Source organism: Arvicola amphibius, chromosome 1, assembly GCF_903992535.2.
Source record: "Arvicola amphibius chromosome 1, mArvAmp1.2, whole genome shotgun sequence".
Classification (NCBI taxonomy): Eukaryota; Metazoa; Chordata; class Mammalia; order Rodentia; family Cricetidae; genus Arvicola; species Arvicola amphibius.
The window spans coordinates 192,583,729-192,607,513 of NC_052047.1; the positions used below are offsets into that span (position 1 = coordinate 192,583,729).

A 23,785-nucleotide genomic window follows, 5' to 3' on the forward strand; every position below is an offset into this window, starting at 1 on the left:
TTGTTATTCTGTCTTCTCTGACATCATTCCGGTGTAGGTGTTGCTATTCTGTCTTCTCTGACATCATTCCGGTAGAGGTGTTGCTATTCTGTCTTCTCTGACATCATTCCGGTAGAGGTGTTGCTATTCTGTCTTCTCTGACATCATTCCAGTAGAGGTGTTGCTATTCTGTCTTCTCTGACATTCCGGTGTATGTGTTGTTAGATGCTAGCGTGTCAAGTGGAGAAAGGGTGGGACCACAGGTTTTCCATGGTGTTTGGCTGTAGGAGGGTGACTATTATAGTGGAACTTTCTGTTCTGGAAGGTAGGTTGGCCCTGGTCATTTGGCCTTTTTCTGGTCTATAATTCCTGGTGTGTCTGGGATGCTAGCTTTTTTAGATCCATGACTAGAATATAGAAGGTAAAAAAATAAAATCCAGAGAACCAGTTCAATGTTATTCTTCTGACCTGAGCTCCCTGGCCAGTCTGCACTTTCCTCTTCTTTCTAAGACATCTTACATGTGTTTTTCACATGATGTCCCAGTTTACATGTGTTTTTCACATGATGTCCCAGTTTGGAAGAACAGATAAGAGGACGTTTAACTTGTATTCCTGGAAGTAGTTTTCTCCTCTCCATTTTTGTTTACCTTTTAGCCAAAGCACAGTTACTCTGGAATATCAATTCCAGTTTTTAGTCTAACTCACCAACTTCTCAAAGTTCTAGAAGTCTCTTACCAAGAGAATGTCTCCAGGAGATATTTTGAGTCATTCTTTCCAGAGGCACAATGAGGCCTAAATAGTTTGAGCGCATTTCTGGGTAGCTCTGTTCTCGCAGTAAACTTAACCACATGAAATGGTGTTATATCTTGATAACTCAGAGGGAGAAGACAGCATTCCATTTGCTATGATTGCCTCGAAAACTCCACCATGACCAACTGCTGGGTCTTGCCAAACCTCTAACCAGCACCCGATGATGTGCCCCAAATTAATTATCGGTAACCCCCACTTCACGTTCCAGGCTTGATCTCCTGAAGATGCAGCCTAAATTCCTATCAGGCGTTCTTTTCACCAGAGTTGAATCAGAAACAAACCTCTGGATCTTATCCGGGAAGGAGGGGTCTCCTTGGTGTCCCTGGAGCCAGAGTCTCTCAGAGATTTCCTGGACAGCTTCAAAGGGAGCCCAGAACCTCTATGGCTGGTTTCATCTCAAGTCCTGATGGAGACAGACTTTCTCTCAGGACAACGATCAGAAAGAATGTTTGTACATGTCCCCTTGTTAAGACAACAGTAGCGCAACCCCTCCGTGGAAAAGACCCTAATAAAATGGTGTTCTTCCTTGGTGGGAGGCAGCTGTTTCTCCAGCTCTGAACTCTGTTTGTGGGGGGGGGGGAGGGACTGGAAACCCAGTGAAGACTTTTCCATGGGTTCCTAGTCTGTTCTTAGGGTCATCCCCATGTTGAACAAACACGGGCAAAACGCTGCCTGTTGCAATCAGACAGAATAAGGCCTTTTATTGCGCTATTACTTGAGTCATTTGGGAATTTGGGGGAGGGCTGGGGGGCGGTTAATTGCGACAGATGGTCAATGCAATTATCACTAGAAAAACAGGTTTGTCCTTCAGAAATGACAGCAGCAGTGGACTCTCAATGGCAGGTGAAATTTTAAAAAGGATTAGGGAAGGATTCCTACCAGGAGAGGGACAGGTGCGTCCAGAGTGCCCTGGTGATGGGGGAGGGCCTTCAACTTTTGAGCGATGCCTTCAGAATAGCCCGTTCGCATCTCAGCTCCGTCCTAGGAAGTTTGACAATGGTCAGGAGTGGTGGGTTTGGGATCATAGTAAAGAAATCGGGGGTACAGACAGCTTGAGGGTGGAAGTTTCCCCTCCATCCTGTGAAGAGAAAGTGTAACCTGAGCATGGCGTGCTGTGCAGTTTTAGTGAACCAGATGTCCATATACATCTGAAGAGAGGGCAGGAAACCCACAGCTCTCAGAGTGCCTGCCCCACGTGAGCCCTGCTGTTGCATTTCAGAGCCCTGGGAGGAGGCGGCAAAAGCTCCGTAATTCTCCAGGGGTGGCTGTGAAGGCAAGGCCAGAATTCCCACAGGCCGGTGGGTCGCAGAACTGTGAACGAATTGATCATCTGGCCCAACCCTGAGAGGCTCAATGACCTGCCCTAAGTCATCCCCGGCTACTGCTAAGCTCATGACTCACGCTGCTGGGTCCCTTTGTTTCTGTCAGCCCTTTCTTTTATTCCATGAGTGATCCCATTTTAACAGACGTGGCCCACGATTTAGTTTTCTCCTCAAAGCAGCAAAGGGATTGCCTATGAGGGTCTAGGCTGTATCCACAACCATAGGGAGCAGCAGTCCCTGCTCCCCTTTTGCTACCGAGCCTGTGAGGGGCTTCCAAGAGTTAGGAATGAAATAATAACTTCTTGACAAAGCCTCCTCTACAGCGAGCACTGCGCTAGACATTTTATAGACATAATTACATTTAATGTATCTGGGTCATGAAATGTTTTGGAACTGCAGAGATGGTTCAGGGATAAATCACTCATCGTGCAAGCACGAGGACATGAGTTCAAATACCCAGCACCCTCTCTCTAGCCAGGCAGTGGTGGCACACGCCTCAGGAGACAGAGGCAGAGGCAGGCAGATCTCTGGGAGTTTAAGGCCTGGTCTACAAAGTGAGTTCCAGGACAACCAGGGCTTCACAGAGAAACCCTGTTTCGAAAAAACAAAATAAAACAAACAAAACAATAAATAAAAACAGAGCCCCTCTCTCAATCAACATGGAAGATGAAGATTGGCACCTGAGGTCATCCTCTGGTCAGCAAGTGTACACCATAGTATGTACACACCTACACACATACACCTGCACACACACCTATACACTTACACCACATATATACTCACACCTACATACACACACCACATATACACATGTACATATGCACAAACCTACAACACACATACACACACCTACATACACATACACTTACACACACACCACATATACACACACCTACATATATACATACACCTACATATACACACATATCACATATACACATGTACATATACACAAACCTACACACACACATACACACATACACACACATACATACACATACCACATATACACACACATACCACATATACACATGTACATATACACAAACCTACACACATACATATACATACCACATATACACATACCACATATATACATACACCTACACAAACACCACATATATACACACATATATATACACATACACTTACACACATATACCACATACACAGCACATATACACAGACACAAAGATTTTTTTAAAAAGAAAATGCAATTTGTATTTATTCAATGTCCATTTCTTCATGTATAGGGCATGATATTATAACTCATGGAACAATTTTAAGAGTGAAACAAATTGTGCATGGAAACTAGGCCCTAGAATATTTGAAGCATTAATTACATAAATATCAGCTTTTACACTTATAGATGTCCCCTTCTCAAGCCTCAGGATTTATGTTTGCTAGACAGCTACACCACCACTTGCCTGAATTACAACATCTTTAACACAATATGGGTCCAGAGTGGTACTGTAGGCCTGTAATCCCAGTACTTGGAAGGCAGGAGGGTTATGAATGGGATTCATAGTGATAACTTCTTTCAAAAACAAAAACAAAACAGTGTAAGATCACACAGCATGCATTTATTCTGCATTAAAAATGTTCATGTACAAAGGATGTAAGGTTAAAATTCACAATACAAGAAGACATTTATTGTGGAATATTATTTTAGGATGTGTAACATCTGTTCATGCTGTGTAATGTTTGTTTAATGATGCAAAGATGTGTTGCAATTCTTTTATGTTACATTTGTTTAACTCTGTGAAGCTGTGTTACTTTGCCTGTCTAAAATACCTGATTGGTCTAATAAAGAGCTGAACGGCAAATAGCATGGCAGGAGAAAGGATAGGTGGGGCTGGCAGGCAGAGAGAATAAGCAGAAGGAGAAATCTTGGAAGAGAGATAAAGGAATGAGAAAAGACGGAGGAGAGAGGATGTTGATAGAAGTTTCTGTCCCATTTGGTCCCATAGCCATTCAGTCCCAAAGAAACACACAGAGGCCTACATTAATTATAAACTGGTTGGCCTATTAGTTCAGGCTTCTTATTAACTAACTCTTACATCTTATCCCATAATTCTTGTCTGTGTTAGCCACATGGCTTGGTACCTTTTATCAGTGAGGCATTCACATCTTACTTCCTCTGTATCTGGGTGATGACTGCAGACTGAGCCTTTCCTCTTCCCAGAATTCTCCTGTTTTGGTCACCCCACATATACTTACTGCCTGGCTATTGGCAATCAGAATTTTATTAAACCAGTATAAGTGACAGATCTTTACAGGGTACAAGACCATTGTCCCACAGCAAGAGAACATCAGGTGCCAGTCACCCAGCTACACAGCAAGCCACGGAGTAAGAAGTAAAGAGAGGTATATAGAATAGAGAAAGATAAAAGTCCAGAGGCCAAAGGTAGACAGGATAATTTAAGAAAAGCTCCTAGAAACAAGTCAAGTTAAGGCTGGGCATTCATAAGAAAGAATAATTATTTATTTATTTGAAAGCTGAGTGGTGGGCCCCCTCCCAAAGAGCCAAAGAGTAAAAACACAATCAACCACAGACATTTTTTTTTTTACATAAGTTCAATATAATGTTTAATACAGCTTAGTTCTTGCAGGATGTGGAAGAGGAATCCGTGAAAGGAAGAAGGCTGTCAACCCTACCCTCTATCTTAGGAACTTTCTACTTAGTTTGTCTGTAATGATGATGTAGTTCACTGTCACGGGTCTGGAGCAGGCTCCTGCATCTGTTTGCCAACATGTTATTGTTGTGTGCCTGCCTGTCTGGGGTGGGTGTTTTTAGAGTGTAGTTATATGGAAACAGCCTCTGATTATGCTCCTGACTTTGGCAGGTACATTATAATTTCTGACAGTTGTTTTGACGTGATTCTTTGGCAAGGCACACATGTCTGTGAGGCGCTTGGGCCTTTGTGCATCGGGATGATGCATGACTCTCCTTAATTTAACTATTCTGAGGCTGAGGGTGTGACTCGGTGCAAGAGGATTTGCTCGGAGTATATGAGGCCCTCAGTTCAGTCACCAGCACAGGAAAACATTGTTTAGCTTTTCTGACACATCATGCGTTATGTCTTTGTAATGCTGAGGCAAATGTGATATGCAAAGGGTCAGTTAAAAACACGAAGAGTAAAGGGGGAAATGCAGAGAACCTCTCCTCATTCTCTGTCGCGACTATTCCTGTGGTATATGGGAGGATACAGAAGCCAGTCTGTGTAAATCCTGCTCTAGACCCTACTTGGAGTTTTCATTCAAGTTGTCTGAGGGACACAGGAAACAAAAGACTTGTCTTTACATGTCTGTATGTGTGTTGTGTGTATACTCCACGTGTGTGACTAAGAAATGAGTTTTGTGAGGGCCGGAGGTCTTGCCTGCTCACTGTCGTGCCCATATTCCTAAAATTAGCCTGGCACATGGCAGACTCACAGTGTCTTCTGATGGCATGAACTAATGTGCATGCAGAATGCGTGCTGATGAATCTGTTACCCTGGATAAACACACTGACTTCAGAGCTCTTTAGTTCTGTTACCCATGAGCCCTGTGCTTGGGTCAGGAAAGGGAGGCTGAGAACAATTTATACAACTTTAGGGCCTTAGGAAAAAGAAATCAAAGGGGGGGGGGAGAGGGAGAAAGTGGAGGGGAAGAAGAGAGATGGAAGAGGGGGAGGAGAAGGAGGCAGCTATGACTTCTTAAGGGGAGGATGATAGCTTATACCTGTAATCCCAGCACTTGGGAAGCTGAGGCAGGAGGATTACAACAAACTCAAGGCAGGCTAGGTTACATAGTGAGTTCCAGTCTGGATTACAAAGTAAGATCCTGTCTCAAAAGTATAATAATGTAAGCTTGGTGGTGGTGGGATTGCACCTTTATCCCAGCGCTCAGAGGGCAAGAGACAGGGGTATCTCTGTTGGCCGAGTTTTCTGTCCCACCTGGTCCAGCCTGGTCAGGCAGCCATTCAATCACAAAGAAATACACAGAGGTCTATATTAATTATAAACTGACTGGCCTTTTAGCTCAGGCTTCTTATTAACTCTTATAACATATTAGCCCATAATTCTTGTGTGTGTTAGCCACATGACTTGGTACCTTTTTCGGTGAGGCAGTCACATCTTGCTTGCTCTGTGTCTGCCTTCCTCTGTGTCTGGGTGACCACTGCAGACTGAAACTTCCCTCTTCCCAGAATTCTCGTTGCCACCCTATACTTCCTGCCTGGCTACTGGCCAATCAGCATTTTATTAAAAATAATACAAATGACAGGATAAAAGACCATTGTCCCACAGCAATTCTCCTTGAATTTGGGGCCAGGCTGGTCTTCAGAGAGAGTTCTGGGACAGCCAGAGCTACATAAAACTGAGACAAACACACACACACACACACACACACACACGCACACATGCACACATGTGCACAAGCGTATGCACATGCGCACATGTACACAAAGTAAAACGTTTGTCAGGGATTAGGGACAGCAGATTCCAGTGTGAGAGGCCAGTTTTTCATAGTCCCCAGGCCTGTGGCTCATGGCCTTGGGTCTGGAGCTTCCACATCTTGAAGATTTTTCCTCCCACTGTTCTGTCTTTCAAAAAATAACCAGAGCGCCAGGCCTGTAATTCCGCTCTTCTGGAGGATATGACAGGAAGCTCACAAGTCCAATACTTGGCCATAGAGTGAGTTTGAGGCCAGCCTGTGCAGTGTACAGAGAGCCTCTCAAATAAAAAAGTAAAATTGGGGGGCCGGGCGGGATTGAGAATACAGTTCCATGGGAGAGAGCATTTGCTTAGCATGTATGACTCTCTAGGTTCAGTTCCCTGAACAGAACAAAACAAGAACAAATGAGAAACAGGCTTTTGCAGAGATAAGGCAGATTAGGACTAAGACACCGTCTCTGCACTTTGGTCTAGAACTTAACCAGCTCTGTGTGGTCACGCTGTTCTTCTCATGCTGGTCCAAGGCCTGTTGGGCAGTGACGTTCCAGGCTGTAATTAACGGACATAGGGAAAGTGGGGGATGAAGGAGGAAGTTGTCTAATGAAGCCTTGTTACCTCAAGTGAGGACAGTGAGACCCCCTGGGAGGGGGGCAGCATTGCGCAAAACCACACGCGGTGCCCTGGAAGAAATGTCTCCCTACGCTGGTCCTCTAACTCTTGCTCCCTTCTTCTCATGGCTCTTGTTTGTTTTCCCTAAAACCCTTCCAGGACTCTCAATCTGATTCTCTCCCGACATGTGTGCTAACAGGTCCGCTTCCAAGCTTCCTTCCGCTCCCTTTTTACAAGGCAAACGTGGTTCTCCCCGTTTTGCAGACGAAAACACAAAGGCTCTGAGAAGTTAAATGACTTATGCAAGGTCACACGGCATATGACTAGGAAGAAGACACCATTCTGCTTGCAGTTTCCAATTCCTGTTACCTAATATCTCGTTAGATCTCTGTTGTCTTGGTTTGCAGCATGAGCTGCCTTTTATTGCAAATATAGAGAGCCATATTTAAGCTTGTTAATTGCTGAGATCTCTTCGCGAAAGCTTAGAATCTTTGGCAGAATTCGTCTTTTTATGTCCATATCTGTACACACCAATGCACGTGCAGATGCACGCACGCTATGCATGTCTGTGTGTGTGTATGCATGGAGGCCAGGGGACAACCTTGAGTGCCGTCTTCAGGCATGCCGTCCATCTTCCTGGAAATAGATCTCTGTGTGGTTTAGAGCTTACCAGGGAGGTTGAACAAGCTGGCAAGTGAGAGCTCACTCTCATCTCTCCCTCCCCACACTGGGGTTACAAGTGCACACCACCACAGCTGGCATCTTTATGTGCATGCTGGGCCTCAAACAAGGTCCTCATGCTTTCAAAGCAGGTACTTGACCGACTAAGCTATGACCCCTCCTCTTCAATTCACCTCCCCCATTTTCGTATAAGTATGGTGAGGATGTGTGTGGGCACGTGTGTCCAGACACTCGTGTGAGCACATGGAGATGACGGGTATGTGTGTGGGCACGTGTGTCCAGACACTTGTGTGAACACATGGAGATGACTATGGGGTTGATGTGTGTGGGCACATGTGTCCAGGCACTTGTGTGAGCACATGACATCAGGAATCATTCTTAATCACCTTTCCGTGGCATTCGTTAAGGCAGGGACTCTCAAAGCTTGCTATTGTGGCTAGTCTCACTAGCCAGTTTGCTCTGGGAACACTCTGCCCCTGCCTTTAAAGGCTTGACTTGCAAGCTGGCCATCAGATGCACCTGGTGTGCTATGTGGGCTCTGGGCATCTGAACTCCCATCCCTGAGGCCATCTCTCTAGGCCCTAAATATGGAATATTGATAGCCAGGCATGGCAACACATGCCGTTAAGCTCAGGAAGGGAAAGCAGGAGGACATCTGAGAGTTCGAGGCCAGTGTGGTCTACATAGCAGGTTCAAGGACATCCAGGGCTACACAGAGAGACCCTGTCTCCAATGGTCTCCCGATATAAAAGAATTTGGGAAACAGTCTAGAACATGTCGATGAGGGGAAGACTCCAAGGGATTCCTGGTCTTGCCCTAGGCCACATCTGATTGCCTGGTAATTAGAAGAAAGAAAAACAAAATGAAAAGGAACTTTCTACATGGGGCATCTTATTCCAGAGGAGCCCATCTTGTCCCCAGATCTGTTGTTATTCAACAGTAAAGACAGAGGACAACAGAGCCTCTGCGCCTTTTCGTAAAGGAACCTCAACCATCTGGCTTCAACAGGCTTCTGGCTTCTCCACAAAGACAACATTTAAGTATTTAAACTTTAATGTGAGCCGTAGAGACTGTCAAATAACTCTTCTCGCCACCCTGGAGCTGCAAAGCCGTGCTAGCCAGGAAAATGTATCCATCGCTCTGAGCCCCATGACCAAGCAAGGCCTCCTGCTTTATGTCATGTATGTTCTATAGCTAAGGGCAGGAGCCAGAGGACGGAAGTGTCCTTCTTGCCCTTTGGTGAGCTCATAGTCCAAAGAACCCTGTATGTGTTGGGCATTAGGTAGAAGGAGCTTGGAGCTTGGCTGAGCCTGGTCAGAAGAAAGAGGATATATGTCACCGAGAAGCAGGGACACCCAGTCAGCTCTCATCTAGGGCAGAAACTTCTTGTCCTCTGCCCAGGTCTCTACCCATAGCTGAGTGAGTCTGTGTGCTGGGGGGGGGGTGTTGAAGGTAGGGAGCGTGCCACAGAAGAGGCCGATGGCCAGTTACTCCACCTAAACCAGTAGAGGGTTCAGAGACTCAGGATTGTCCTTGTCCTTGCGAGAGTATTCCATATTCCAGTCCCTTGCCATCTATTTTAGGGTTCTCTCTGACAGTCAGAGGCAAGATTAAGACTGCCAAAGATGAGAAGCTGGCTCAGTTCACTGCCAGGTGATTAGTTTTCAAAGGCAAACACACTCTGAGTATGAAAAGCATGGCTAGGGAACTTCTGCAGATCATAACTCTGGCCACAGAACAAGGGGGCAGGAGGTCGCTTGACCGTGTTTATGAAGATTGAGTGCAAAGACCACGGGGCAAAGAGCAGGGAGGAACCTGACTGAGACCTTCTGACCAGGTACAAGGAAAAGCCAGAGGTTGGAGTGACAGCCTCAGGCAGAAAAGGCTAGGGAGGGGAGAAGGGATGAGGAAGGAAGAACAGAGTCCCTGAGAGCCCAAATGGTCCAAGAGGTAGAGCATCCCTCCCAGTGCAAGACAGGGAGTCTCAGTGGCAGCTCTTCCATCGCCTTCTCAGTAATTTACCGGCCTCTGTGTACATGAAGGCATAATTACAGGCAAAACAAGTCCTTTGAAGTAAGAGTATAGAATGTCTAGGGGAAGAGGGATAAATAGAGAACAATCTCACTTTAATATGTAAACGAGTTGATAGAAAAAAAATGCTACTAAACAAATAAATAAGCCCAATGAACACGAGGTTGGGAAAACAAGAGCCAGGCTGAGCAAGCAGGCAGCCCACTCTCCTGGTCCAGCCAGTGTCCTAGCTGACCTCATTGGGCATTTCAGTTCACATACCTTCCTGCCAGGGCGGCTGCATCCTCATTCCCTACCTGTTCTCTGCAGATATTCTCAGCAAGTTTCCAAAGATGCCTGTTTACTTCTGGAATCAAAGCCCCAGAGAGAGGAGGGGTTCCAAAGGGCTTGAATGGCTCCTCCTGGGAAGCAAAGCTAATCGGGAATGGAGCTGAGCTTGTAACCCCGAATCTCGCATGCTTGTCCTGTGATAGAGCCCCTGAAATACCACTCTTTCTTCAGGGGCCAAACTTGATTAGAGAATCTGTTAATTGGGGGGTAGGAGGGAGATGAGAGAGAGAGAGAGAGAGAGAGAGAGAGAGAGAGAGAGAGAGAGAGAGAGAGAGAGCAAGGCGATGCTAATATGATTTAACACTTGATGGGCTCTGAAAAAAAATAAGGAAGGGGCTTCAGGCTTTAGTTTGGCATATTCATTGTTCCACATACATGCTACCAAAATGAATATATGCAAGTAAAGTTTCTGCAAGACTCCAGGGGCACAATTGCAGAAAGACTTTGGGAAACAAAGAGGCATTTCTCCTGCCTGCACTGTGTCTCTTGTGTGTCGCTGCCTGGTGCTAAGAACTCCCATAATAACCAGAAACAAAGCCCCTCCGATGGGGGGACCTGATTTGGCACCAGCAGTGGTTTTTTTCCGTGGGAATGACGTTGGGGCTGTGGCCGACTGTGGGAATAGTGCAAGTCAGCACTTTTTTTTGTAGATTTTCTTCAAACCATTGTTTATTTTGGCTTTGGTCAGATCCGTAGCCCAGCTTGAAGATTCCCACTGGGTTTTCTAAAGCCCACAGACCTATGAGAGATGGAATAGGGAAAATAAATAATTACAAAACACCCTTTCCCTACCCCAGCGGTCATGTGTGGTGTGTGTCTGTCTCAGTGGGTGTATGCGCACACACATGTGGTTTGCAGTACCGTATATATGCAACCATTCCACCAGTAAGGAGTTAAAGAGAAACTCTGGATTAGCGGGTTCGTGATATCACTATCATCTTTTATTTGGGGCAAAGGAGATCAGAACTGTCTTTAAAAGTACCAATTATTGCAAAAAAGGAATCAAATAAAGATTGTTGGGGATTATGTCTACACAAAGCTTTCCAATAGTCCTTAGATGCTTGTGGACATTTAAACATGAAAGTTCAGAATCAGAAGGCTCTTAGAGAAACAAAGAGAAAAAGTTAGTCATTGTGCTGGTTATGGAATATGAGCACTCATGAATGATAGCTCACAGCTTATCAGGAGGTCCTCGTTTTAGTCTAGCCCAAGGGTGCAGAGTTCAACCACACAAAATCTGTCCCAAGATGAAAAAGCGAAGAAAGGCTAGGTGGACAGTTGCTGTATTCTGTTCCAAAATTGGAATGTGTTTATTTCTAAATGCCAGAAATGGTCTGTTCCTGTCGTAGAAGCAGGTCAGTACATAGGTCCGTCTTTTTTTAAGTGTGTGCCCGTGTGGTGCACACAGACACATGCATACATGGCACACCTGTGGAGATGAGACAACTTGTGAGAGAGTCTTCTTTCCTTTCATCATGTGGATTCCAGGGATGACAGCCAAGCCACTGAGCTTACCCCTAAGTGCCTTACTGGGTAAGCCATGTCACCTGACCATGTACATTCTTTAAAGATCTATTTCATTTTATATGTGTACAAATGTGTACCTGAATGTATACATGTGCGTCACATGTTGCAGGTACCTGAGGAGGCCATGCTGGATCCCTTGGAACTGGGGTACCAGGGAAGTGAGAGATGCAATGTGGGTGCAGCATTGAACTTGGGCCCTCTGCAAGAGCAGCCAGTGCTCCTAGCGGCTGAGCTATCACTCCAGCCCCTGGCCTGTGTTTGTTTTATTCATTTATTAAAATTTTCTGTATGTGTTTGGGTGTTTTGCTTTCATGCATGTCTGTGCACCACATGTGTGTGTGGTGTCTGCAGAAGTCAGAAGAGGGTGTCTGATCCCCCTGGAACCTCAGTTACAGATGGTTGTGAGCTGCCATGTGGGTGCTGGGAATCAAACCTGGGTCCTCTGGAAGAGCAGCCAGTGCTGAACTACCTCTTTCCTATACATTTATTTTTTAAATGTATGGATGTGTCCCTGGGGTTGAAACCCAGGGGTTTGTGCAAGCTGGGCAAGTTGCTTTAACCTGTGCCACAGCCCAGGGTATAACATTTTTCAGAACACACAAAGGTCTTCTTGCAGGTTCTATATAAGAGGTGTGTATACAGGCTCTATGTGAGGGGTGTGTATACAGGCTCTGTATGAGGGGTGTGTATACAGGCTCTATGTGAGGGTTGTGTATACAGGCTCTGTATGAGGGGTGTGTATACAGGCTCTGTGTGAGGGGTGTGTATACAGGCTCTGTGTGAGGGGTGTGTATACAGGCTCTGTGTGAGGGGTGTGTATACAGGCTCTGTGTGAGGGGTGTGTATACAGGCTCTGTGTGAGGGGTGTGTATACAGGCTCTGTGTGAGGGGTGTGTATACAGGCTCTGTGTGAGGGGTGTGTATACAGGCTCTGTATGAGGGGTGTGTATACAGGCTAAAGAACATTTTGCAAAGAAAATATTCTCTATTTAAAAAGTTATCATTTTCTGTTTTTGTGACAAATATGTATGAAAGTGTTAGGGGCTGGTAATAGCAAGACACAACTCCAGGGGGCAGCACTCTGTGCAAGTGACTCCTTTAGAGAACAAGACCTGGTGTCCCAGGCAGATGTGGGGGCACACATTTTTAATCCCAGCACTCAGGCAAGAGGATCTCTGTGAGTTCAAAGCCTGCCTGATCTACAGAGCTAGTTCCAGAACAGCCAGGGCTGTTATACAGAGAAACCCTATCTTGGAAAAACCAAAACGAAAAGAAAAAGAAAAAAAAAAACCCAAAACAAGACAAAGTGAAAATCTTTGGAAGGATTTGTTTTGAGATGTTTTCCGGTGAAATGTGGAAAAGTCTTGTTTACCTCATTCATTCTGACTTAGATTCAAGTTACATCAGCAAAGAGGACCTAGGTTCCAGCTGAAAAAGGTCTCACAAAGGGGCTACTGATGTAGCCCAGGGTGAGAACACGTGCCCAGCATGCACAGAGCTTTGATCTTCAGCAACAAAACAAAACAAAAACTTCTCAATACCACCCAGGATGTGCCAGGTATAGTTTTAACTTAGTCCACCCACTCCACATCTTATCAGAGGTTTCAGGGATGTGGAAATGTTACCCAAGGTGGGTTAGAGGATTTGTCCTGTCTGCATGTAACAAACCTAGAATTCCATCGCTTCTTTAGCGGGCTCCAGAACACTTCTCAGCTCTCCCGGTGTCTCCCACATACCTGTCAGGCCTGGCCGCTCTGTTTGTCAGGATAGGGATAAGGGTATAGGGGTGGGGGAGTGAGTGCCGGCTGCTCTGAGGGTAGTCGAGGTGGTTCCCAGCCTGCCACTTCTCTCTTTGGGCCACTCTGTCACATAAAGGGGAGTCAATTGTGGAGCTACCCTACCGTGAGCTTTGCACAGCTGGACTGAGTTGTGTGGAGAGAGGCTCACATCTCCTCCCCCTTCCTGGAAAATAACTTTGCATTTGAAGGTTGCAAAGGAGTGGGTAATCGGTAAACCGGAGAGGGCAGCCTCAAGATTTCATTTGCTTGTGTGAAGGTACACACAGGTGTGTGCGTCTCTGTGTGTGTGTGTGTGTGTGTGTGTGTGTGCTCACGCGCGTGCGCGTTCACGCGGAAAATGTTTGTGTTGGGAGGAGTTTCTAGTTACTGGTGCTGTTTCGATTCTCCCAATCAGAACTGGACTTTTATTGTTTGATTTTGAAACAATGTCTTAACATTTAGCTCAGGCTAGCCTTGACCTAGCGATCCTCCTATCTCAACCTACCGAGAATTGGACTTTTATTTAGTAATAATAATTTTTTAAAAAGCCCTAGCAGCTGTTATTTACTGGGGACCTACTACGTGCCAGGCATTGTGCTGAATTATTTTACTGTGAAGAAAAACGTTTTTGTGCAGATGCACCTGGAGGACATCGAGTATTTTTTTTTTCCATTCGTGTTAAAAGAACAGTACTCTTTTAACTAGGATTTGGGGAGAGGCGGGGAAGGGTGCTGGGATCGGCCAGGGGGCGGGCCCTGCCTCCCTAGTCTCCATTTATTTTGACCGGTCTGATGGCGACAAACTCGCACTAGGACCCAGGCGCCACAGCGCCTCCGTCTGTCCTGTAGGTTCATTCAATCTCCCATACACACAGACCCACACCGCGAGAGCGACACACACTCACACTCACAACTGCACTCAGCGAGCCTCGGGAAGGCAGGCCCGCTCCTTGCCCGGACGCTTTCTCGGCTCCAGCAGGCCGGCTCTCCCAGGGGGCCCGCAGCTCGGCCGGCCGAGCAGCCCCGGACCAGGACCAGCTCGCCGGACCCCCGTGCCTCCATGGGCAAACGCGGGCGGCCGCGCAAGGAGGCGCGCTGCGAGGGCTCGGGGCTGGTCCCCGTCGCGCCCCTGGCCATGCCCCCGGCCGCGGCCGCGCCCCAGCCCCCGGAGCAGCCCGAGGAGCCGGCGGGGGCCAAGCCCCGGTGCCCCTTCTCGGACATTTTCAACACGAGCGAGAACTCGATGGAGAAGCACATCAACACTTTTCTGCAGAACGTGCAGATTCTGCTCGAGGCAGCCAGCTACCTGGAGCAGATCGAGAAAGAAAACAAAAGTAAGTTTGGGGGCCCCGGCTGCTCGCCGGCGCCCAGCTCTTTCTTTCTCGCCCCCTTGGGCGACCCCTGTCGCCTGCTCGGCTCGCTCCCCCCCCCCCCCGCCCTACACACACGCACACATACATGAACCCTCGGCAGTAAAGCCGATGACACGGGAGAAAGGACACGCACGCACGCACAAAGCTGCTAAAGATGTAACAAAGACAGCGAGGGGGAGAGGGGGCCTGTCGGTGCCTTGGTCTGTCGGTCTCCAGCAGGCCCGGAGGACGGCCTGGCCGAGGAGTGGGGGAGTGTTGTTGTTTGCTGACAACTGAGCTGGGAGGCTGCGAGCTCGTCTCTCCGAGGTCGCCTTTCTTCCTTTATTTTTTTTCCTTTTTCTTTCCGGAGCCTTCTCGGGCAGACAAGTGTTGTTTTTTGTCGCTCGTTTCCAGGGTTGGGTGGGGATTAGAAGCTGAAAGTTGGAAACGGTAAACAGAGCTCGGGCTTCCAGAAAGAAAACACAGACACATCACAACAATAACAACCACCACCACCACCAAGCAGCTCTCCACGCCGTGGGCCCTGGCTCTGGCTCTTCCTCCTGCCTACTTCGTTTTTCCTCCCTTCCCACTGGGCTCGGGCCATCGTGTCTAGGGACACAGTTCCCCTATGCCTCCTTGGCCCTGGGATGCCACGGCCTCTGGTCCCCTCCAAGAAACAGGCCGGTGGAGCCAGGCAGCGCCAGCAGCTCTCCCTGGACCTGCGGTCCAGCGCGCGCTGGGTGTGGGGGAGACTTGGCGAGGGGGATGTGGCTAAAAGCAAACTTTAGGATTCCACAGAAACAATAGTTGGGGAAGAAGCTGTTGTGTACGTTTTCTTTATTTTCTGAGAGACGCACAGGGCGAGCAAGGCAAACGCCTTACTGGGTACCGTGTGTCCCCCCCCTTCTCCCTCCCCCCCCTCAGGTGGAGACCGATGCTAGGAACCCCACCCGGGCCTGGGCTTCCTTTCTGTATTTGTTTCCTTTTTGTCCTGCCAGTCGGAGCCCCCAGCTCTCGCCAGGCATTCGACTTAGCACCCTAAGGGGGGCACGCGTGTGCTGCCTCTCCAGCACTGTCCTCAGAATAATAGATGTGAGAAGGAAGACCGGGCCGAGGGGGGGAAAGACTCACAGAGAGGAGAAAACCGAGATGTGTAATCTGCCAGAACAAGTAGGAAGATCAATGAAAAAGCGAGAGAGCTGATTGCAACGTGTCAGATCTTGCACGCCCCCCCCCCCCCCGCCGCCGCCACCACCACAACAACCATCAAAACACAAAAACACCTTCACCAAATACACCCGGGCCTTTAGGGTTAAAGTAACCGAGTGTTGGCAGCGCAATTGTGGGGACTTGGTAAGACCAAAACAAGGATCTGTGACGGGAGGTCGGTGGTGCGATCTTTTCTTTCTCTTGTCGCCTCTTTGCTCAGAGTGCCTGCCTATCTTGCGAGAGGCACATCGCAGTCAGGCTGTGTAGCCGAGTCGCTGCACGATTATTCATTGGTGTGTGTGTGTGTGTGTGTGTGTGTGTGTGTGTGTAGGGGGGATGAGGGTGCGTTCATCTGGAGAATAGTTTCTGAAAAGCCCAGGCTAGTGGGGAGCTGGGTGAAGAGGTGGTTTTGTTTGGTGTGTTTGCTTTTGTTGCAGGGGGAGGGGCGCGATTTCTTTAGTCGTCCCCCTCCCGGATCCCCCGTCTCTGGAGTCTGTCCCGTGGCGCCGACTCTAACTCGGGGGGTGCACCCAAAGAGGGCACCTTGGCAATGATCAGCGAACCTCGTTCCCCCCCCCGCCCGCCTCGCGCAATGAGATATGTTAGGAGGTGGCCAGAGATTCCCCAGCGTCTCGTGCCCCCCCCCTTTCATACCCGGAGACAATCGGAGCCCTACCCCCCCCTCCCGCGCCCTGGCCGCCTCCACCTCCTTGTTTACCCCGTGTCGGGGCTCCGGCGTGGCCACCAGTCACGTAAGCAGAGAGCCGGGCGCGCCCGGCTGGGCTGCCCCGCGCGGGGCGGGCCCGTGGTAGCCGAGCCAGGGCTCCAGAGGCCGGTACAGTTGAGGGGCTTCCTCCCGGCCCCTCTCCCAGGGTGTCCGCTCTGCAAGCCCACCAGCCCTGGAGAGGGGCTCCAGAGCCTCTGCACCCCAGTCAAAGTCAACTTCATGTGCGTAATCAGCCCCTCGGCCCGCAGCCCCCCTCCTCCGACCGGCTCCCCGCGGGAGTATTTTTAGCACTCTCGCGTCTTTTCGCCGCTGCTGTTTGGCTCGAAATGACGTGATGCCAACAGCCCCCAGATTTCCCCGAGAGCGTGGGGCGCTGCGCCGTGCCTGGCTCGGCTGCAGGGACTCAGCTCCAGGCCCTCACTCTCTCCGCGACAGCTCACGTAGGCGGGGGTGACCCTCCCGCAAACTCAAGGAGACCACCCGTCGGACCCCCCAGATTATTTTAACCGAAGTGGCTCACTCTGTCCACTTTACCCCCTCCACTCTCCTCCTCCCCCCGAGTATGGCAAACGCCGAGCCCTACATCTGTATCGCTTTATTGGGGGCGCTTCTCCGCGCAGCCGGCGCTCGCCGTTGTTTTCTGCTCGCTGCACACAATGCCCGCGCGTCACGGCGGTCCGCGTGTGCACAGCAATAACGCGAGTCGGGGGGCGGGTCGTGCGTGCGCCGGGCTCGGGCACTGCGGGTCGCTCCGCGCGCGCGGGGCTTGTTTTGCTCCAGAGCTCTGCTTTCCGAAACGCTTACATCATTCAGTTGTTGTTGGGGGGTGGGGGAAGGAGAGTGGATCTGGGCGTTCCGATAGGATTCCAGCATTTCCCTGGCCCAACGCTTTTTGGAGGAAGGAAAGACCCTCGTCACCTATGCTTTGTAGTTATTATGGTGGGAGTGGGTGCCCAGGTTTTGTTTGTTGTGTGAGTCTTTTTTCTTTTTTTTAGGTCACTACTGCAAAGGGCATGGCTGGCGGGTTCAGGTGCACAACCTCCCCGCCTTCATTTCAGCGAGTTCCCCTGTAATCACTTGATCTCAGTTTCTCCGCCTCCTCCTCCTCCCCCTCCCAGCACTAGACACATGGTTTCCACATGGAGACAAACTTCTTTCCTCCGACTGGACTTGACCTAGCTGCATCGTCCAGCCAATCGGCAGCATCCGCCTCTTTTGACGTCACGCGTTGCTGAGGCCGGAGGCTGGGGGGCGGGGCAAGGACGTGAGCCAGGAAATCACTATGCGCTGTGGAGCAGCCAGCTGGTCCAGTCTTTTCTTAAAGGGACTCTCTTGTCGGTGACAAGCCAGCCCTTTCGACTCCATTTCGTGTTCTCTGAGCTCTTCTTGAGATGCGCCGAGAGCGTCTGATCACGCGTTCACATGTTTGGTCTCCAGAGTTTGCAAAGTAGTCACTTGGCTTATTTTCCGCTGTAGTCAGAACTACTTTTTATTGCCTCTTTGAGGTTTCCGTACTGGGAGTGTTCACCAAATTTTGGCCGGCCGCAGTGATGAATTATTTCCATTAGATGGGGTGATTTTCTTGAGGGAGGAGTTTGAATAATTTCTCAGTGTTGACCATGCACTAGCAAGGAAAGGGGTTCCCTAGGTAATGCAGGTACAGTCTTCTGAAATGTCACCTGGTATGAAGCTTCCAGAAATATTTATCACAGTAGGCAGTGACGCTGTTTTCACAGGCTCGGAAACAGCCCGTGGCATCATCGCCTATACACCCGTGGAACCCACTGGAAGGGAAACAATTACGGAGTACTACTCAAAAAAAGGTTTCTCTCTATTTTGACAAAGCCTAAAACTTACAAAATAATTGTTCTCTGAATAAAACTGGAAGTTGGGGGCTGGAGAGATGGGTCAGCTGTTGAGTGCGTTCTGTCCTCGCAGAGGAGCTGAGTCGTGTTCTGTTCTCAGTACCCGTGTTGGGCATCTCACAGCCAGCTTTAACTCCAGTTCCAGAGAGACCCAACGCCTCTGGCCTCCATGGGCATTTCCACAGATGTATACTCACATACCTGCACATATAAATCCTAAAAGCAAAGCCCCTGTAAACCGGAAAAAGTTACAGTGGCCCGAGTCAGCTTCCGGTGTTTGGGGCAGGTGCTTTGGAGGCGGCAGCAACAGGGGAGTGTGCCTGGCTGAGAACAGAAGCCGCAGTGTACTCTGGAATGGACTGCCCAGGTCTGAGGTAGGGCGTGTTCCTAGGGGCATGGACAGGCCCGAAGCAGCTTCCTCCTGTTGGTGTAGGAAGCTTCGGCTGGAAGTTGCTGCTGTGTGGTATTATTTGGCCCCACCCTGCCTTCCTGACTTAATCTTCTACGCCTGGCCATGAAACCTCAACTCTTGTCCAGCAGGTCCACCAGCAATCAGGGTTCACAGCCATGCTTCCGTCCTTGACTCAGTTGAGGACACCCTCATTCACCTACTCCCCAGGTTTCTGTGTCCTACCCTTCGATCATGACTTAGGCTAATTCCCACCTCCTCCTTGAAGGCTATGGGCTGTTTCAGCTCACAGGCGTTAATTCCTGAGTCAGATTAGTTAAGAGTTTGGAATACATTGTAGTCAGAAGGAGCAGAGGCCCAAATTCCTACTCTGTTGTTTGGACACAAGTTGCTTAGACTCTCCAAGGCTACCTTTCGTAAGTAGGGCATGTGAACATAATGATACCAGTTACCTTACATCATCACAAAATGACTGAATCACCAGCTTTAAGCATTTCGAGCACCTGAAATACAGTACATGCTCAATAAATCGTGACTTATGGGGCTGGAGAGATGGCTCAGCAGCTAAGGGCTTGTTGCTCTCACAGAGGGTTTGAGTTGTCTTTCTAGCACACACACCAGGAAGTTCACAACTACTTTGACTCCAGCTCCTGGGGATACAACACCCTCTTTTGGCCTCCTTGGGCAGCAACGTGCACTTGGTAAACACACACACACACACACACACACACACACACACACTTTTTTTTTAATAACTTACCTGAGCGTGACAATCTTCAGTTTGTTTCCTATGTGTTAGCTTTATCTTTGCAGGGATAATAACGTCTTGCGTGTGTATGACTGCAGGATGTGCATGCATTCAGTCGGGTGTTGGATGCATGTGTGCTTCTCTCATGTGTGCTCTGTAGAAGCCAGAGGTACTTTTGAGAGTCCATTAATGAACTTGAAGTTCACCGATTGTCTAGAATGGCTGTCCTGTGAAGTCTGGGATTTGCTTGTCTGCCTTGCCCCCAGCACTGGGGTCACCAGTGGGCGACTTCATACCTTGTTTGTCCATGAGTGCTGGGGATCCAAACTCAGGACCTCATGCTTGAGTGGCAAATGCCTTATTCGCCGAGCCACCTCCCCAGCCCATTTATTAAGGTCTTACAGGATCAGACTCACTACCGTATTTTCATATGCGTCATCTGTAAGGTAGGCACTTGCTATAGATTCCTTCATGGATTGCATTTGCCTTTTCTTGACTGTGGCATACGGTCAGATTTGGAGGTCAGAGGCATGATCAAAGCTGGAAGTTCTGAGTTCTGGTTGTTTGGGAACAATAAGTCCAGGGCCTGCAAGGAGATGATGGGTCAGTTCTGGACAGCTGCATCTACATTCTGTCAATAGCTGATGGCCGAAGAATGAATAGATCCTTGGTTAGAAAGTAAGGGACGGGCTGGAGAGATGGCTCAGAGGTTAAGAGAACTGACTGCTGTTCTAGAGGTCCTGAGTTCAATTCCCAGCAACCACATGATGACTCACACCCATCTATAATAAGATCTGGTGCCCAGAACACTATATACATAATAAATAATTTTTTTAAAAAAAAGTAGAACAGATTTAAAAAAAGAAAGTAAGGGGCTAGAGAGACTTGTGCTAAATTGGAGGGCATTAATGTTCAAACAGGTCATATCTCTGCAGGGCAGGCATCTCTGGATGAGTCCATTGCTTCCATAACAAGTACTGAGTGTCTTTCCCCCTGCAAACACTGGGGGTTGTTGATTCACAGTGGGGTGGACAGGTAGGGGGTTCATTTTCAGAAGAGCAGTATAAAGATGATTGCTAAAGCAGGCCCCCGTATCCCCCACATTTTAGACTGTTCTTGGATTGGATGCAGGTCTAAAATGTGATAGATGCCAGAAGAATGTCATTCTGGCTTTCAGAACTCCGGAGCTTCCAGGTACTGGGTATCCCATGAAGGGGATCCAGGGGGTGAAGACAGGATTGTAGGAAGTTAAAGCTGAACTAAGCTGTTGCTGCTATGGAGGGCTGGGGGCTGGGGGCTGGGGGCTGGGGGATGGAGGGTGGATGCTCCCTCAATTACATAGGCAAAGCAGCAATGGTTCAAACATCTGTCTTTAAGTCAAACCATTTTTCACTGGCACACCCAGATGTGGCGTCTTCCTTTGGAGATGGCTGAGCAAGAGCTCAGAGGTGAGACAGGAAGACAGAGGGTGCCGGCACACAGCAGCTGTGGCAGCTAATCACATGGCCCAATATTAGAACTGCCTGCCATTGTTGAGTACGGAAAATGGTTAGCATGAGACTAGCCAGGTCTTATCTTTTCCAGTCCACAACCACCCTACAGCGCGTGTGGTTTTATTGCCTCTGTTCTGCAGTGGGGGCTGGGGGACTGAGGAGCAGGGATGCTGGGTAACCTCTCCAAAGGTCATGTGGCTAGTAGCTGAGTTTGCCACCTGGGCCTCCAGTTCCAGAGCCCACATGCCTTCGCCAGCATACACGTGTACTCATTTAACAGCCGAGGAATGAAGTCCAGGCAGGTGACATGACTTGCCTAAGGTCGCCCAGCAACACCAAGTGCAGCTGGTATCTGGAATGCCCTGTTGGTTTTCCAGTCTTCCTGTACACACCTTGTTTAGAGAAGTGAGAATGAGCAGCCAATCAGAGAGGTTTTTTTTTCCAATTCTTAGTTATTCAACTATCCAGGCCTTAACTCAAATTCAGAGCTCCTAGGAAACACTGCCCCTTCCTGCTGCTTGTCCCAAGTCTGTCCTCTGGGCATGTTAGAGGACTGGGGGCTGTTGCTATGGTACTGAGGCCAATAGCAGGTTCGTCAAATTCTACATCTTTCGCCAAAAACAAAAAGAAAAAAAACCCAAAAAACAAACAAAAAGAAAAAAAAAACAGACCTTAAAGAAGCAAATTGGCCACTAAGATTAAGATTTGCATCAGTCATTGTGAGGGTTTTTGTTGTTGTTGTTTTCGATCCCCTGACTCCCTGCCCCACTCCTAGCCCCCACCACCACTTTCTATAAATACACTTGGATAAATATTGATTTAAACTGGGTTTCTGGAGGAGAAACACATGCTTACCCTGGCTTGGTTTTCACTTAGATCCCACCAGCACGTCAGGCCTGACACACCTAACCCCACACAGCCAGCCCTGGCTTCCAAGTGACCCTGTTCTTTTGGGGAGGTGAGATGTGGTTTTGTGGCTTTTCGGTTTCTTTTTTTTTTTTTTTAAGCGAGAGAAGGGAAAAAGAGGGAAAAGGGGCAACAACTGAGCAAGAAATGAGACATTCTGCAGAACAAGGAAGAAGCAAGTGGTTTTCAGTGGGCAGGAATCCCATTCCCTCCCCCCCCCCCACCACCATTTTCAGTTTTGTGTTTAAAGGTTGCAGGTGGTAAAACAGCCTCCTGGCCACAGGGAGTCCCTGCAGCCCCGGAGCACCCCCACCAAGGGGACACACACACACAGAGGGCAGAGAGGGACAGCCACTTGTCCGCGGTGACACAGCAGAGGCAGAACAAGGCCTTTCTGTGCCACGATCTCCTCTGTGTGATAGGAGACGGGGCCACAGACAGAGCCCCATGATCTCCTCTGTATGATTGATAGGAGACCGGGCCACAGACAGAGCCCCACGATCTCCTCTGTGTGATAGGAGACACACAGACAGAGCCCACGATCTCCTCTGTGTGATTGATAGGAGACCAGGCCACAGACAGCTTTTGTTTTCCAGGTCAGGTGCTGGTAAAACCAGCACTTCTCAAGCCTGCCTTACTGAGCCCAGGGTGTGTCTGGTTATTGCAAAGGTCATTGCCACATTCTCTGCAGTCTTTCAAAATGAAGCTAATTTGACTTTGCTGGACTCAGAGAAATGTTTTCTCTCATAGATGAGGGGAGGTGGGGAAGGAATCAACAGGCTGGTGACAGCGAAGCTCACTCCAAGCCTTAACTGGAGGAGGAAAACTCCAGTCTTTCCGAGGGGACCAGGTTGGGTGCAGTTCCAGACTCAGAGTGGCGGAAGAGAAAGAAGTGGGGGAGAGAGAAGAGAGAAAGGGCTCAGACCAATGGGCACCTGCCCCTGGGATCCTGAGCTAGAGGCTCAGTCTTTGCTTCCTCATCTTGGCAGGATGCTGGGCTGGGCCCCTCGTTTGAGAAACACTGGGAAAGTTCAGGTGAGTCCTTAAGCAACAAGTCTCCAGGAAACACATCGACACAGAACCCCTTTCAAAATACTTAGGCCAGAGAAATTCCTCTTAAAGGCTTTTATTTTATTTGTACTTTCTTTGTAGACCAGGCTAGCCTCGAACTCACAGAGCTCCACCTGCCTCTGCCTACAGAGTGCTGGGACTAAAGGCGTGTGTCACCATGGCTTGAAGGCTTTTGGAATAAGACACTGAGTTATGTTGTGGACTAGTAATCGCCCTAAGTCAGTTATGTGCATTCATCCACTTATTTGTTCAACTGCTGCCTATGGAGCTCACATTTGCCTTCCATTCGGCGTGGTGCTAGGAGAGCAGAGCGCAGTTGTCACTGTCTTGTGCTGGGTGCTCTATTTCGGTGTCAGGATTAGAAATTTTACTCTTTTTTTTGAGAGTCTCATATAGCCCAGGCTAGCCATGAAACCTACTATGTGGATGAAGACGACCTTGAACTTCTGATTAACCTGCCTTTACCTTCCAGTGCCGGGGATCCTAGGCATGCGCCACCA

The 23,785-nt window shown here is 48.7% G+C and overlaps 1 protein-coding gene across 1 annotated transcript in view; it reads left to right on the forward strand.

The window, feature by feature from the left end:
• Window positions 1-14,547: 14,547 nt before the first annotated feature.
• Window positions 14,548-23,785, forward strand: part of Mxi1 (MAX interactor 1, dimerization protein) — a 64,472-nt gene continuing 55,234 nt past the window's right edge. The window contains exon 1 of the mRNA XM_038312391.1: window positions 14,548-14,836. Coding sequence (XP_038168319.1) covers window positions 14,563-14,836 — 274 coding nt within the window. The 5' untranslated portion in view covers window positions 14,548-14,562. The remainder of the gene's footprint in view (window positions 14,837-23,785) is intronic.